This window comes from Mycteria americana, chromosome 7 (genome assembly GCF_035582795.1).
Source record: "Mycteria americana isolate JAX WOST 10 ecotype Jacksonville Zoo and Gardens chromosome 7, USCA_MyAme_1.0, whole genome shotgun sequence".
Classification (NCBI taxonomy): Eukaryota; Metazoa; Chordata; class Aves; order Ciconiiformes; family Ciconiidae; genus Mycteria; species Mycteria americana.
The window spans coordinates 67,924,548-67,939,855 of record NC_134371.1 but is presented as its reverse complement, the minus strand read 5'-3'; the positions used below and the strand labels follow the sequence as shown (position 1 = coordinate 67,939,855).

General features: G+C 42.4%; 1 protein-coding gene across 6 annotated transcripts in view; it reads right to left on the bottom strand.

The window, feature by feature from the left end:
• RAVER2 (ribonucleoprotein, PTB binding 2) overlaps positions 1–10,915 on the bottom strand; it is a 90,344-nt gene extending 79,429 nt beyond the window's left edge. For all 6 annotated transcript variants that reach the window (XM_075508919.1, XM_075508922.1, XM_075508924.1 and 3 more), the window contains exons 1-2: positions 10,595–10,915; positions 35–101 (exon numbers count right to left, since the gene is read on the bottom strand). In XM_075508919.1, coding sequence (XP_075365034.1) covers positions 35–101; positions 10,595–10,768 — 241 coding nt within the window. In that variant the 5' untranslated portion in view covers positions 10,769–10,915. The remainder of the gene's footprint in view (positions 1–34; positions 102–10,594) is intronic.
• Positions 10,916–15,308: the final 4,393 nt, after the last annotated feature.

Sequence of the window (15,308 nt, the reverse complement as noted above, 5' to 3'; positions counted from 1 at the left end):
AAATGTATGACACTGGATGACTTTAAGTTCTTACCTGTTCTTTTATTTCTGTCCACATAACAATACTTGATTTCATAATCTTTAAATAAGTCATGGATCTCCTGAAAAAGAAAAGTACAAGTAACATCAGATAAATAATTCACCAGACCAAATAAGTGTATAAATTCATCCTCATTTAAAAAAAAACCAAAAAAAACCTTTTCCAATAAACAGAAAATTCACCATAGAAACACTATGAAATATTTGTTTTTAAAAGAGCTGGTTATACTACTGCAGCAATGTTTTTATCTCATATAAAAAAATTGGCTTACTGAATTTGATTAATTTACTTTTCATTATATCAAGTCACATAAGCACAACAGGGTGTCCTGTTGACTGTCTTTTGATAAAGACGAATAACATCACAGTTCATTAAATAGCAACCCCCCCCCAATTTCTCCGAAGTACAGCTAGCATAGTTAAAATACCACACAGACAAGAAATACCGGCAACATCACATCACGCAGTTTACTGAGGGCAGGCAACGCTGTCATAAAATGCAACAGTTGCTTTAGTTTCCTATAACTGCTCAAGTTCACTTTAACAGATTTCCACTCTTTTAGTAATAAACATTCTTTCAACCAGCAGATAATTGTGCCCAGAATACTTCCTGGAAAGTATCCTCTATCAATTACTGCACAGATGCTCAATGAAGAATCAATCCCAAGAGCATTATTTGCTCCCACTAATTAACAGGGAGAGAGCAGGGGTGTGGGAGGGGTGGGATAGGAGCAAGTGTAAGAGGTATGTACCAGTTTGCTATAGCTATACCCCAGCAAGAGCAAGGTATATGCACATGCCCCACAAAAAACACGAACGATTATCAGTTCAGTGGCGAGAATGCAGACATGAACATTAATCATCCCCAAGAAGAAACCCTATGTCGTAACCTGACATATGTATTCTTTTAGTTGGATAAATCCCATACACAATAGCAAAAGACCATTTGGGTACACAAAATAATCAGCCAACTTTGTCTGAAAGTTTAATTGCAGACAATTTCCAGCAGCCTAGTCTACTTGCCAGTTTGCTAATTCAATATATATAGCCTAAAGGTTAATTGGGTTCTCCATGACTGGTATCAGGTGCCTACCTTTTAGTCAAGCGAGCACCAATCTCTAGTTTCACTAGTTAACAGCTGTCAATTACTACATTAATAAAATATGGCAGCATTTTTCAAGCTACCAGTCATCCTGTAATCCGATGTTATAAGGATGTAGTTTCTGAAAAGCAAAATACACCGCGCACAATTCAAAGATTCAAGTCAGGTAGGCGATCTGACTGCGGACATCTCTCTAACGAGAATTAGACAGTAGGTCACTGAGAAGACACTTCCTGTACAGTTTTGTACAGCTCAGCTGTATTGCGGCACTGAAGAGCCTAAAGACATTATTTCTGTCCCACTTAGAAAAAGGGGGACATATTTACCTTTTTTATTTCATACGTTATTTTACAAGAGTAACACTGAAAGTTTTATATGATGATTAAGTAGCAGGAAATATTATTTCAAACAGCTCTGAACACTCTTTTGAAAATCATCTGTGAATCAGATGATTCCACATGATTTGCCAGTAACTGAAATTTTAGTTGGGAGGGAAAATAGCCTGTAGTGAACATATCTTCGTGGGATAATCATGAGGTCTCATGTAAAAAATGATGAGAACATAAGGAAGATTTAAAATTAAAACCTAATTTAAGCAAAGTAATTTTTGTAAAGATTTTACCACCGATTTCCACAGGTTGTTTCAAACACTGACAGGTTTGTTTGAAGGTGCTTGTTCTTGTGTTCTCGTGGCCCCCATGGCAGGGCTGAGCCCTTTACCTGTGGAACTGGGTTTGTGTAGTATTTTTCACATAAAGACCATTTGTGACAATTTACAAAAATAAAACACACCATGCCAACTCTTAAGCAAATGTACACTCCTTCTAAGTAAAGAGATATTTACATATCTGTGTACATTAGACTAAGATTCTTCATAATATTTCCAGAAGTACTAAGCTGGCTTTTGAACTCGGTCACTTCTCTAAACTTTACCTTTAACATCTTTCAACACATAGGTCTGTTAGAAAAGAACAAACACTACTACCATTTTAATGATGTTAACAGTTTCTATTCCCAACAGCTCAGAACAGAACTGTCACGGAAAGCAATAAGAACACTTTACCTGCTGTTCCTAACCAAGTTCAGTTGTGCACCACCAAACACAGTGCACCAACGGCACCGAATGTAGCTGGCCCCTTTGGTCTAAGCAGTGACCCGGTATTTGGGCCAGGAAGGAGTGTTTACTCCAGGAGGAGAAACGGGTCATCCAAGTCAGGTATATTCTCTGGTGCGAACCTATTAACTTGCAAGGAATGTAAGCAGAGGGCTGTTTCCCTGACCACAGCAGAAACAAACAGCCACGGTTTGTTCCCCATTCCTGACCTCCCAGCAGCCTGCTGGCTTCACGCACGCAGGGAGCCCGGCCTCCGCACCCCCAGCCCAGCTACGCCAGCCCTCTCCCCGCATCAGGACCTACCGCCACCACCGCACACACCCACAGAGAAGCCGACAGCCCCTACCCACGCTCTGCAGCAGGAAAACCTTTTGCCCTCCCCAGGTTAGCCTTACTGTGGCATTGCCTTCTACTGGGCAGCCACAGAGAAAGGCAATGCAAGCACTCACCATTTATCACACGAGGTTTAGCAAAGCAGTAGTAATAAACTCAGCGGCGATACCACACAGGAGCAGTGGCGTCCACCCCTAGCTGCCAGCACTTTGCCCATGCTCACAATATCCACATACCAACTGTCTGTCAACCAAGCCTGGCCACTATTAGTATTTTTTCCACATAACGTTTACAGAACTGCTTCACCTAAAGGATTTTTTTCCTCTTTTATAAACAAATGAATCGACTAGTCTAAAAAAAAAAAAGTGACTGAGAATTACCACAATAATCATCATTTAACTGCATCATATTAAGTCTAAACAAAATGGCAACATCCACTAACATGCGGAAGGTCTAGCTGCCATGAGTGTCATGTACTGAACGTCAGGGTATATTATAATATTTTGACAACAAAAATTGTAAGCAGTTATAAAGCTATCTGGCAGCCATACCGCAGTGATGGATCCCGTGAAGCTTCCAACACAAACACTGTTTATAGTGGTGCGTATCTTGGCCCTTAATTATTGCACTCTAGGATCAACTCGTAGTTGGCTCCTGAACAAGATGTAAAATTCAGCACCAACTCTTGGGCACCAAGGTGTGTTTGTACCTGGGCAAAGTCCCCGCCAGGCAGCTCCCAGCGGATGTGTCCCTGGTCAAAACAAGGATGATACGTACTGCAGAAATGGAGAGGAGAGAAAACGGAGGAGAGAGCTTGCTCAGAGTAACAGCAGTTGCATAAACATGTGGGCCATGCCAGTGGCTCTAACTAAACATCTTGGAACAGAAATGTAACCAATAACGCTTAGCTACTATACAGCCCCTTAAACCTTCAAAGTTCTTAAAAGCAGACTTTGAAAGCTAGTTAATCTTATCATCAGTAAAAATTAAAATCCTAACTAGAAAATAAACAGTTCATACTTTAAAATTAGCAGAAAAAGCAAAACCAAATATATTAAAGGAAGTTTAAGAGAAACCACTAGTAAATACAGGCTGAATATACTTTTAAAAATGTATTATTTACTACTATAAGAAATGTGGTCTTGAAATACTTCAGTTCTTGGCCTGTCCTGTCTTGTCTTGGGTAGAAAAACCAGCAACATGAGGTTTTACCACATACTATCAATCTGAAATGTGCATCTCTCAAATGGAAAGAATGCCTTCCTTAGAGAGGATCTGCCTTTATGCTTTATTACCTGCATTGTTTTAAACGCAAACAAGAAAAGGAGTCATTAACAGGCACATTTGCCCTATTTATCAAATTAGTAAAGCTCAATGTATTATTTCTAATAAAATCAGCTTTTCATACCCAGGATCTCATAGTGCAAGAAAAGAAATATGCAAGAAATACTCAGTAATGACCTGGAACAATATACCAGGTATATAAAGCCTACAGCACCCTAAACCCAAGTATTTTTCTCTCTCTAGATGTAATACTGAATTGTGTTATTCTGGCAACAAAAATATTTAACAATTATAATGGTGCCTGGCCAGATTTCTACAGTAAGCTTTAGCGGTGTTTCCAATATAAACACTGTACAAGCCTGGTCTATAACTTGGCTCTCAGTAAGTAGCTGAAGGCCTAAACTTCACATGCATATTCTTGAAACAGGAATCAATTATGTTTTAAGTAGTTGAACTAAATAACATGTTTGGCTAACCAAGAAGTTTTAAATCATCTCATAACTAAAAAAGACTTTGTTTTCATTTGTGCAGGCTGAGCAGGAAAGAGGAGGACTTCTCAGGAAAAAGCTTTACATTTACAAATGATATAATGGGGTGTTCATTTAATTCAAATTTAGACCGCTAAATCTTTGAGTCTGTGACATGACACATGGATTTCACTGCAGATATAAAAAAAAAAGAAGAAGGGAAAAAAAAAAGGTAGTAAGCAAGAGAACAGCAACACACCTTAAAATGATAATCTGTTACTGGTGGGAAAATCCCAGAGACTCCGTCGGAGAGTAAGAAGTGGAGTACATAGCACCAACAAGAGGGTTAGATAACAAAGCACAAGGACTGATGCAAAGTGCAATTTTAAACATCTCCTCCACAGAGGTAGGAGGTCCTCAAATTTTCACCAACTGGGCATCGACTGCCAAATGAATCCTCCCTTGCTCCTAACAAGCAAAATTTCAGACAAAGATTGGGTTCACCATATCATATAGTACGTTCTCTTCTTTGACAAATTTTCAAGTTTTTTTTCAATGTTGCATTAAAGAAAGTTCTTAGGTGAGCAATGGCTGCGGGATCACATCTAAGATGTGTAGCAGATGTTTACCTGCCCAGGCATCCAGGAACAGAGAGCACTGAGGTGTGCCCTAAAGCTTTTGCTCAGCACATTCCCTCTTCACTTCCACGAACAGTCACAAACTATGAAACCTGAAATAAAGTCAAGCCTGTAAGTCTAGGCCATAAACTGCCTTTGGGACAAACCTTTTTGTTTGTAAGATCATACCCTTCAAAGATCTTTACTAAAGTAATATAAGAAAATGTTAAGACAGAAGAACAACAGTTTTTCAATAAACTTATGATGGACATGGAATGAAAAACATATTTCTCTGATCTTCCAGAGACGTATTAGTGTCTTGATAAGAGGAACACTATGGGACTGGAAATTAATTTCATCGTCCTGGGTATACTGGGCAGTATGCAAGCTAAATGAAAGATGAAAAAGACATAGAAGAAGTAACATAAGAAAGCAAGAGCACAAAGCAAAAGAAAAGCAATAAAGAAAATCAAAAAGCACATACATCCTAAGACATGAGAGCTACTCACTATCCAGCAAGCATGCCTTTCATGTTCAGTCAGTGTGACAGAGGACTAACTAAAACACAAAGACCCCTTCTACTTAAACGTCTGGCATACAGCAGATCGGGAAAGATTACTTCCTCAAATCATCACAGTTCATTAAAGGCTTTCGATCAAAAAGGAACAAGGAAAAATTGTGGCTAATCCTGGGGGAAAGAAGAAGGAAAAAAAAAAAACCAGCCCAACCCCACCAGAAATAGCACCATGCTAAGTATTAGTTTGTCTTTTGATCAGGAACAGACATGGGGGAAAAAAAAATGGATGGGTACATCAAGTCCCAAAACACAAAATAAATCCCCATCCCGGGTGGACTGCACCAGTTTCTTATCAACACCTAAATGTTTCATCTTTCTTTAGATTCTGTCATGCCAAAGAAGAACTACAGGGTATTAAAGTAATTAATCAGCCCTACTTTACTTCATGTCCTACATTAAAGTAGAACATCCCCTCTGTAAGATTTATTTTCTAGCTTCAGATGTTAAAGGAGAAACCAGAAATGTGAACGTAATATGGTGGCATTTAAAGATAATGAAGCACAGAAAAAACCTGGTTGAAAGCAAGTGCATCTTCCACAGCACTGGCTCCTTAGCTGCAAAGAAGGGAATCAAAAAGTGAACAGCCCTCGTCGGTCAGCTAATCTTAGCAGTGAAGACTGGAGATTTTGCTACAAATCTCAGTAATGATTAGCAAGAAAGACGGCCCAAGGTCTAGTCTTTCTAACAGCAATTCCATGGGATCCGAACTGGTATGCCAGGATACCAGACATTGTCACATTTATGAGCTACTGCTCCTATGGAAGTTAATCAGACATAAATAAGGAACCACTAACAGTGAAAAAACAATGACTTGGGAGAAATCAAAAACAATTCTTCTAATCCATTGGGGTAATTACAAAAACCAAAACAAACAGAAGCTGACTTGCCATACAATAGTCCAGCAAAATAAAACTTCCCGTTTAGTAAGGTACAGTTTCACTTACACTCTGGTCATTGTGAAGTTCTTGGCATCTCTTTACCAGTAAAGGGTTATCGTTTCCTTCCCTCCGTCTGCCCAGAGCAGTCCTCCTGCCTCCCAGTGCACTCAGAGCAGTTTTATGGTAGTTCCAAGGACCTTCAATTTGCAATGCATGCCTTTGAACGCTGCACTTTCAGCATCGTACGCGATTGTGTTCCTTGCTATTGGAATGCATTAGTCGGTTCATCAGAGATGACGGTTCAGGGAGATGCACGCACAACAAGGCAATCGCACAAGACATCCAGCCAAGAGATTGCTAATTCATTGCCAAGCACTGACCAGAATAAACCAAACGACTACAACCAAGCTTACCTTTAAGTCTCTTTGCAAAGACTCTTGATACAAACATCAGCCTTAACACAACATTGCATCAGAGGATATTAATGCGAACAAGAACAGATCCGCTATCTGACATTTTTTCAAAAAGACGACCAACACCAACGGGACAATATTGCCCCCTAAGTAGAACAAAATACTGAACAGAGTTTTAATATAGTTCGCATATAGCTACAATGATAGAAAAACATCGGATTGAGGGAAGGAGGGAAAACACATTAGTCAAGACAGGAGTTGATCTGGTAAGCTGTTTTACTCACAACACTGACCCAACTGACAGGAATCAGTCAGAGCACTAACAAGTGCATTTCTATCTAATTTTATAGGTTCAGCAATCTAAAAAGTAATAAAAATATAGCTGCACAGATATCAGTGGTGCTTCATCTCAAGATTTAGAGAGTCATAGCAACAGCGTATGTCCATTTTTAGGTCATTATCACACCACATGTTTGATAACTTGCACAGTTCAGGTACTGTGCTGGCAGAATCAGTCGAGGATGAATATGGGGAACTAACTGGCAAGTCTGGAAGACTCCACTGCGACAGGTCAGTACAAAAATCGATTGACTTGGCAACTAAACAGTAAATGGAGACTTTGCTTTCAAGAACAGTGAAGGTGCTAATAAAAATGTTTACCACAGATCTGTCACAAAAATACCTTTCTCCATGGCTGTAGTGAGAGAATTGCCTGAAGAAATACTAATCCTGCAAGTACTTATTTGCAGACTGAGCTATAAAGCCCAATGCAGAAAGAATCTTCTTGGCATAATTTTGACTTAATTTGTTCCCCCTTCGGATTTGTTTCATACTGACACTCAATGAAAAAAGCTTGTAAGGGAATGCTGACTTACTTGGTGTGCCAGACTGCAAAGTGCTTTCTTCAGGCTGTCCCTCCTCCTGAAAACAGGCTCTGGATTTCTTTAGGAACGTACATGTTGCCAAATGCATTTAGAGATAAATCCCACTTGCCAAGATTCAATTGTGGGCAACCTTTGCCCCTTAACAATAGCCACCCAGCACCTAAAGTGCTGAACACTTCTCACACTTAAAGATCTCTCTGTTTATTTGGTTTCTAAGACTACAAACCAGTGGTACTCTGCTTCTGGTTCAGAAACTTCATGGCTAAGGTACATTTCTTCTGTGGCCTTGAGAGTATTTTTTTTTTTAATTCAGTTTAACACAGGTGGAACTCCAAAGGTAATAGAAGATTACAAGTACAATAATAAATAAAGTTAATATGTAGCTACAACTGGCAGAGGAAAATGTTTGTTACCTAATTTCACCTGTTAAAAAATAAGAGGTTTGTTCTCATTTTGAAAATTATGAACCTTCTGACAAAACCGAACATCTCCATCAATGTGTATCAGCAGAAGAGCCGTTTCTCACTTGAAAACTATTTCAGTAAATCTTGGCCTCACTCTTCATGTAATAACAACAAATGATAGCAAACCCAACATCCCAATGGTTAGAGATGAATAACTACATTTATTAAATCCTGTTCTGGAAGACCTTGCTGCATTTTAACAACGTTCATCTCTTTCTTGATGGCGAATAAATCGGCCAGGTTAGCAATAGTTTATCTGATTTTACTTGGCTAACCAATCATTTCAAGAAGAAAACAGCAGACAAAACACCTCTGCACAGTGTTTACCAAGGGCGTTAATCGGAAATAAGAAATGTTAAGTTTCATGGTAATTTTTGGAAATGCATGACAGCCAAATACGCAGGTATACTTAACATGCCTGACCACAAACATACTACTACTTTCCAAAACTGCTCCAGGACAGAAACTTCCTCTCTATAGCACAACTATTCTGCCTGTACATGGCAACACCAGTAGCTCAACAATGTTAAAAATTAAAATGACATCTTCTGAAACTGTATTTCAGGATCTGTACATGGTGGTACTGTTCTAGCCACAGTAACAGGTGAACATTAGAACCTTATATATGGAGAAAAAGGCACCTAAGTGCTACTTTTAAGTCATCAAAACAAAATGGCAAACTTCCAAAATACTGTGTGGCTGCCAAATTGGACCTTCACACTAATACTGCCCTGTAGCGTTCTTTGCCTGACCAAGCAATGCCAAACTTGATGGCTTCCATATAGGTGAGATGTGCTTTTAACCAGTCCGCATGTGAATTTGTGAAGTACCTGCTGTGTGCAGCAGAAGCAATACAACTGTTCCAGTGTCAGACAAAGTGATCCTGTTCCGGCTATCCACAGCAAGCATCTTGTGATACGCCAGTAAGCCCTCTCTGTCAACACAGTCACGCGTGATGGCTTCTTGAAGAGACGATGAAGATTAGCACCATTTTCCAAGTTGTGAGTTTGCTATTGATTAGGTCATTAGGTTTCCATAAATAAGAGGTGAGGCTCGGTGTGTAAATCACCATGCAGGATCACAGCAAAACTGTCATTTCTAAAACTCTTAACTACCTACGATCACACTACAGCACGGCCAAACAGACGGAAAGGCACCACACACGTGAGAACAAAACATCAAGAAGTGCAGCAGCAAGCTGTACTCTGGATCAAATTACACTGATTGCTGAAAGATTCTCTCTCAAATGAATGGTCCCCTTCTACCGGAGGTATGGAGAAAATAATAGTCTTCACGTGCTGCACTTACCCGCAGGTAGTAAAATTGCCTGTGCTTTACAAAGAGAGGGGATGAGACACAAGGAGCGGTTTAGAACAAAAGCTGTAATTACATTTTTTTATACTTGTGCATAAAGTTGAATATTCAGAGCTGGTAAAGAGCTGGTAAGTGACTGTGCAATTAAATCGCCTCAAAATCTGACTCACATGCATTAGGTTTAAGAGTTCACCGATTTTCTCCTCTGAATTGCAGTAATTTGAGCGGAATTTTCCTAAATCACCAACAGATTGCAGAAAACCACTTTCACTGACTATGTGCTGCTCACCTCAGGAAAAAAAAAAAAAACCCAAACCAAACAAAAAAAAAAAAAAAAACACCAAAAAACCAGGCTTGAAGCTTTTTAGCTTTGCTTTTACACAGAAACTGGATGTGTTGCAGGACCGTTAAGCCGCCCTACCTGTCTGGACACGGCAAGTACACAGGTGCCACCTCAACGAGTACCACTAACGGGCCACGCACCGGCCGCCGCTTCCCTTCAGCAGCACTCACACAAGTGCCATTAGCGCGCTCATTAGCCTTGCTGACTTGCACACCTTGCTGCCGGCGTGCAGGAAAGCACGCTGCCCCTCACAGCCCCCCGAGTTTGCCCCAGGACGGGGGCTGCTCCCTCACGCCCTGGGGCCCGGCCCCGGCTCCCACAGGCGGGCGGGTAACTGTGGGCAGCAGCGGGAGGCTGCGGCGGAGCCGTGCCCTGCCAGCCCGGCCTCGCCCCCCGCGGATGAGAGCGACAGTTCCCGCCGGAGGAAGGACAAGCTGGAGCCGGTCTCCACAGGCACCGCGGCCACCGGCGGTAACAAAGCCGTCTGCCAAAGAAGGCGTCGGGAGAAGAAACCCGAGCGGAGCCGCGGGGGGAGGAAGGGAAGCTGCAGCCCCCGAACTCCCTCGGGGACGAGGGCAAACGCGGGCCGCCGGGCAGCCCCGCAACCTCCCTCACGCCGGCCCTGGGGAGCGGCTCCCCCGCGGCACCCGGCCCCGCTCCACGCGCTCCCTCGCCCCGGGACGGGCCCCCCGGGCACGGCCCGCCTGAGGCGCCGGCGGGAGCGCGCCACGCCGCCGGCCGGCTGAGGGGAGGCGGCGGCCGTACCTGGCTGCTGCTCTCGGCCGGCAGGTTCCTCAGCAGGATCTTGCGCCTGTTGCTCAGCTCCCGGCGGGTGCTCGCCAGGCGCCTCGCCACCTCCTCGGGGCCCAGCGGTGGCGGCCGAGCCCCCCGCGGCAGTTCCGCGGGCAGCTCCGCGCAGCGCTCGGCTGCTGCCGCCATCTTGCAGAGCGCCCGGGCGAGCGAGGCGGCGCGGGGGGAGCCGCGGCGGTGGGCGGGCGGGCGGCGGGGGAGCCGCGGGGCACGGCACGGCACGGCCCGGCCCGGCGGTGGGGCGCAGGCAGCCACGCCAGGCCCCGCCGCGCTCCCCGCCCCCGGCCCGGCCCGCCCCACTGACTGGCCGCGCCCGCCGCCTGTCCCTCGCAGGGGGAGGCTGAAAGCTGCGGAGCCCCCGCCGAGGAGCCCTGTGGGGGGGCAGCAGGCTCGGCCTCCCCGCCAGCCCCAGAGGGACGCCCCGACCCCGGCCCGGTGCCGCACAAAGGCAGTGAAAGGGGCGCAGATCCCCTGTGAGGAGAGGAGGACAGCGGGGGGGAAGCAGAGAAAACTCGAGTGGAGCTCGGTAGAGCTCGTAACGGCCTCAGGCTGCGAATCTCTTCAGGCTGTGTGGGGATGAATTTCATCCCCACAGTAATGTATCTCGACTCATATTTTTAGGGAAGGACTTGAGCACTCTCGAGGAGAGTTTGGGGCTCTGTTAGGAGAGAAGTCACCCCAAGAGCCATCGTGACAGAGGCGCCTCAAGGAGGCCAAGGCCTGGATGCCGGCCCTCTCTCTCGCTGTGGCACGATGTAGCTCATCGCACCCAGAAGGTACCCTTTCCCCAAAGTCCCCCTGTCAATACCTTCCTTGGGTACAAGTCCACCCGGAGAGAGCGAAATGCAGAATGACGACAAAATAAAGCAGGTCTCGAGTGAACCCAAATGCTCCATCAGAGGTTAGCAGGCACGATGGCCCAAGATGATCTTGTTCTAATTTTGTTCTTCATCAGAAACATACCAAACAAATTACAAAGCATCCAAATAGGTGAAACAACGCCTGGATGCTGCACTTGTGGCAGAAGTCACCCTCTTGTGGCAAAGCACCATGTAATGGTGGACGGGCAGGCACAGGGCTTGTGACCGTCACGCAAAGAAAAGGAGCGCAACATCCAGATAGAGGGAAAGCATTTCTGGGAGTCATTATAAAATAAATTTTCCCTTCTGTGAAGCCTCTGTCTGTAAAAATGTTTCACTCTGTTAGTCAGCACTTGCTTTAAAAGATAAAATAGGTTGTTCTCTTGGAAAATTCATTTCTCCTTAGCGCAGTTACTTGCAATGTCATTTACAACACAGTAAATTTAGCTCTTAATGTTGTCATCGTTGCTATAAATGAACGAAGAATAATTTAAATAGTTGTATCCATTCCTAGATACGAGGCTGACCACAAAGAACAGGCAAAAGAGAATCCAAACCTGAAAAACAGTAGTCTTAAAAAGGAAATTGGAAACACACTTTGAGTTAATTTGGGTATATGTGACTAATTTCTTATCAAGAAAATCTAATTCTTGATGATAATTCTTGATTAGGTTTAAAGTGCCATTTTAGAGGCAGGATTACCAGTTACAGAACACACCCCCCCCCAAATAATAATAGTGTTTTTAGAAACTGCTTCAGTGCAAACTAAAGCTAGCAAGTTAAGACTACAAAGAATCTTGGACCTTCATTACTTCTAAAATTAATTTAAAAACTACTGAGCAAACAATAATCAAAGTACTTTTTGTTCTTTTTGGTGTATTATTAAAAAATTTGTCAAGCTGACAAGCTTCTGTTCAAGGGCTTCCTTTTCCCTGATTAATTTTTTTAAACAGGTGGTGTTCCTCCTCCTTCAATATTTTCATTATGTTTAATGAATTTTTGGAAACCAGAGGTGTGAAGGACATTTGTAAATAGTTCATGTATTTGTCATGGGAGAATTTGAGAACTGCCATATTCAGCCTGTCCTGAAAAATATTGGCTTAGCCTTCATACTTAAACCAAGAAACAGGAAAAACTGTTATAACAAATTATTAGTGTGAGATCTGATCTAAAGAAAATTTCATATTCTTAGAAAAACAAGATTTTCATAGGTCACCATTCTTTGAGAAATGTAACTGAAAAATAAGTATATACCTGCTATTTTTTCAAATTTCAGATGAAGATTTGCATTTTAAAACTATGAAATATCTTTTCCAGCAAAAGCTGTGAGGTATAGGCTTCTTAAGTCCTAAGGAATGACAAAGTATTAATCGTGCTACCTATAAAATTATTGTTGGAAAAGATAAAAAATTTATGAGTGAGAAGTCTGCTAGTGACTATTTACAAACTGATTTTCAGGTCAAGCTATGAAATTGAAGTAGAGATATTAAATACTGTCTCCTCAAAACCTATCCAAAGCATATCATAGATTATGTGATGTAAATTATCCTGGGACCATGAAAAAGATTGCTCTGCTAGGAATACTGAAACACATAACTATCTCCTCAGAAATAATTACCAGATTAAGCTAGTACAGTAGAAATTATGGGTCTGCTCAAACATCATACAGTTTACTGAAGCTAATGAAGTAGTGAAAGCAGAGTAACTAATTATACCATTAATTTTCCCAGTTTGAAGGTGGACACTGGTTCACCTGCATGCTACTGATAATTATTCTTACCTATAGCAATTACCTTCTCAAAAGCTGCCTGCCTTTTTTTTTTTTTTTGATAGGCTGCAGGTGTATCTGAATGAAAATCATTAAAAGTTAGAGTGTATTGCTAAAATAAATAGTTCAGAAATGAATAGTTTGATATTAATGGCAAAAATAAAACTACTGCAGTATTAGTTATAAATAGTTCCAGAGAAATGTAAGCATTTTTCTTGCTTAGAGATACACATTTAAAAGATTGTATTTTGTAGGTAAAAGTATTCATCCCCCCCCCAAATGTTCACATTTCATTCTGTATGCAGGTAGCTGACATTGCACAGGTAGATTAAGGCATTGCCTGCACTAAAAGGCGACTACGAAGCGCTGCGGGAAGACAGCAGGAAAGGTCAAAGACATCGCCGTTGTCCCTGGAGGTGGTCCATGAAAATGAACGAGGAGGTAGGCCACGCATCACCTCATATGACAACCAAAATCAGCCAAACAGGCATCAGCACCAACAACCAATCTGACCTGAGGAAATATTCCCTCTTGAACCCAAATGTCGTCCCTGTTTTGAACTACAGTACACCCTCAAGCACGTACCTGGAGAATTAGAATATCATTTTAAATAAAAGAACAATCAAAATTGGGCATCGATAAAGTAAAACACCGGAGTCCTTTGGAGCCCCCGCAGAACATCAGCGGGCACATTAATACAGCGTAGAGGTTGTGCAAGCCAGCAGTCCAGCCTCCTTTGAACCTCCACAAACATATATATATCAGTGCATTAGATACGCAGTTCTCTCATCTGACAAGTTAATCTTCTGCCTTCAGGAATGCTCCTATTTTACCATACGGTTTCTGCCCAGAAGTACCAAAACACTGGGCTGGTAGCTGGTCCTCTGTGCTGGTTTTGGCCAGCGCTCCTTCAGGTCAGGCATTACTGCTCTCAGCTGTGTTTTTTGTAGTTAACTGCTCACTACTTCATACCAGTGAAAATAAATTGTGTAAGCTTAAACAGTCCTTGCTAACCCATGCCACGAGAACTGGCACAGGTTAGGGAACCCTCTCACAAGCCTCTGTGCTGCTGCACCTGCAGGAGCGGGAAGCGTCTTCGGGAAGATGCCGAGATGGTGCAACTCGGGATGAAAAGCAAGTAGTAACAGTCTCCACCCAGCTGTACCCTGGGGAGGAAGAGGACAGCGGGCCAATGCACGTATGTATTTTCCTTAAAGAATTTCATCTTGTTGATTACAAACCATCCTTCTACGTGCAGACATTGTATGCATATGTTTGTATTAGTACACCCTTACTCACTTTATGTTGCTTTCAAAACAAAGCCCTACGCGTTTATGCTTTGCACTCTAAACAGTCTTCAGTTTTCTAATGCACTTTCATTATGTTTCAAAATTACTGCAAAAGCAAAAAGCACTATTTAAAAAATAGCAGGAAAGCATAGTGATCTGCAAGCGTAACTTTGGTTGCACTGCTGACTTGATGCTATTATACAGATAAGCCACTTTGCGGTAATTTAATTTGGTTCACTGAAGTCCTTGTTAATTAGGAGTAATATACCCATCCACAGCAGTTGCTTTTGTAGCTCTTCTAAACTGAAGATTAATTTACCCATGCTTCTGCAGCTTTGGAGGAATACAAGCCGTATATATTTTCTCATTTTTATGGGATGAGAGTGTTAAAACAGAATTGTGTCACAAACATTCTTTCTGAATTAAAGATGCACTCAGGCATGATTGTCCATGTTCAAAAGCACAAACAAGTTCAGATCTGTGCAGCAGCTAAAATGAAAGCCAAGATTTAGAACATCTGCTGGATTTCAAAGACCCATCTGATGTTCCCAGGTATACGAGATAGTAGGAATGTCGCTGTGAGCTCTTTAGGTAAGTGATTCTTATATGAAAGAGAAATCCAAACAATTTTCTAAAACCTGAAACCATGTGATTGGTATGTTTCCTGCAATGAGTGTGTGGAATCCATCAGTTGCTGCAAATTCAAAGCTTCCATAAAAATCCCTGATTGCTAGCACCACTTCATGTGAACG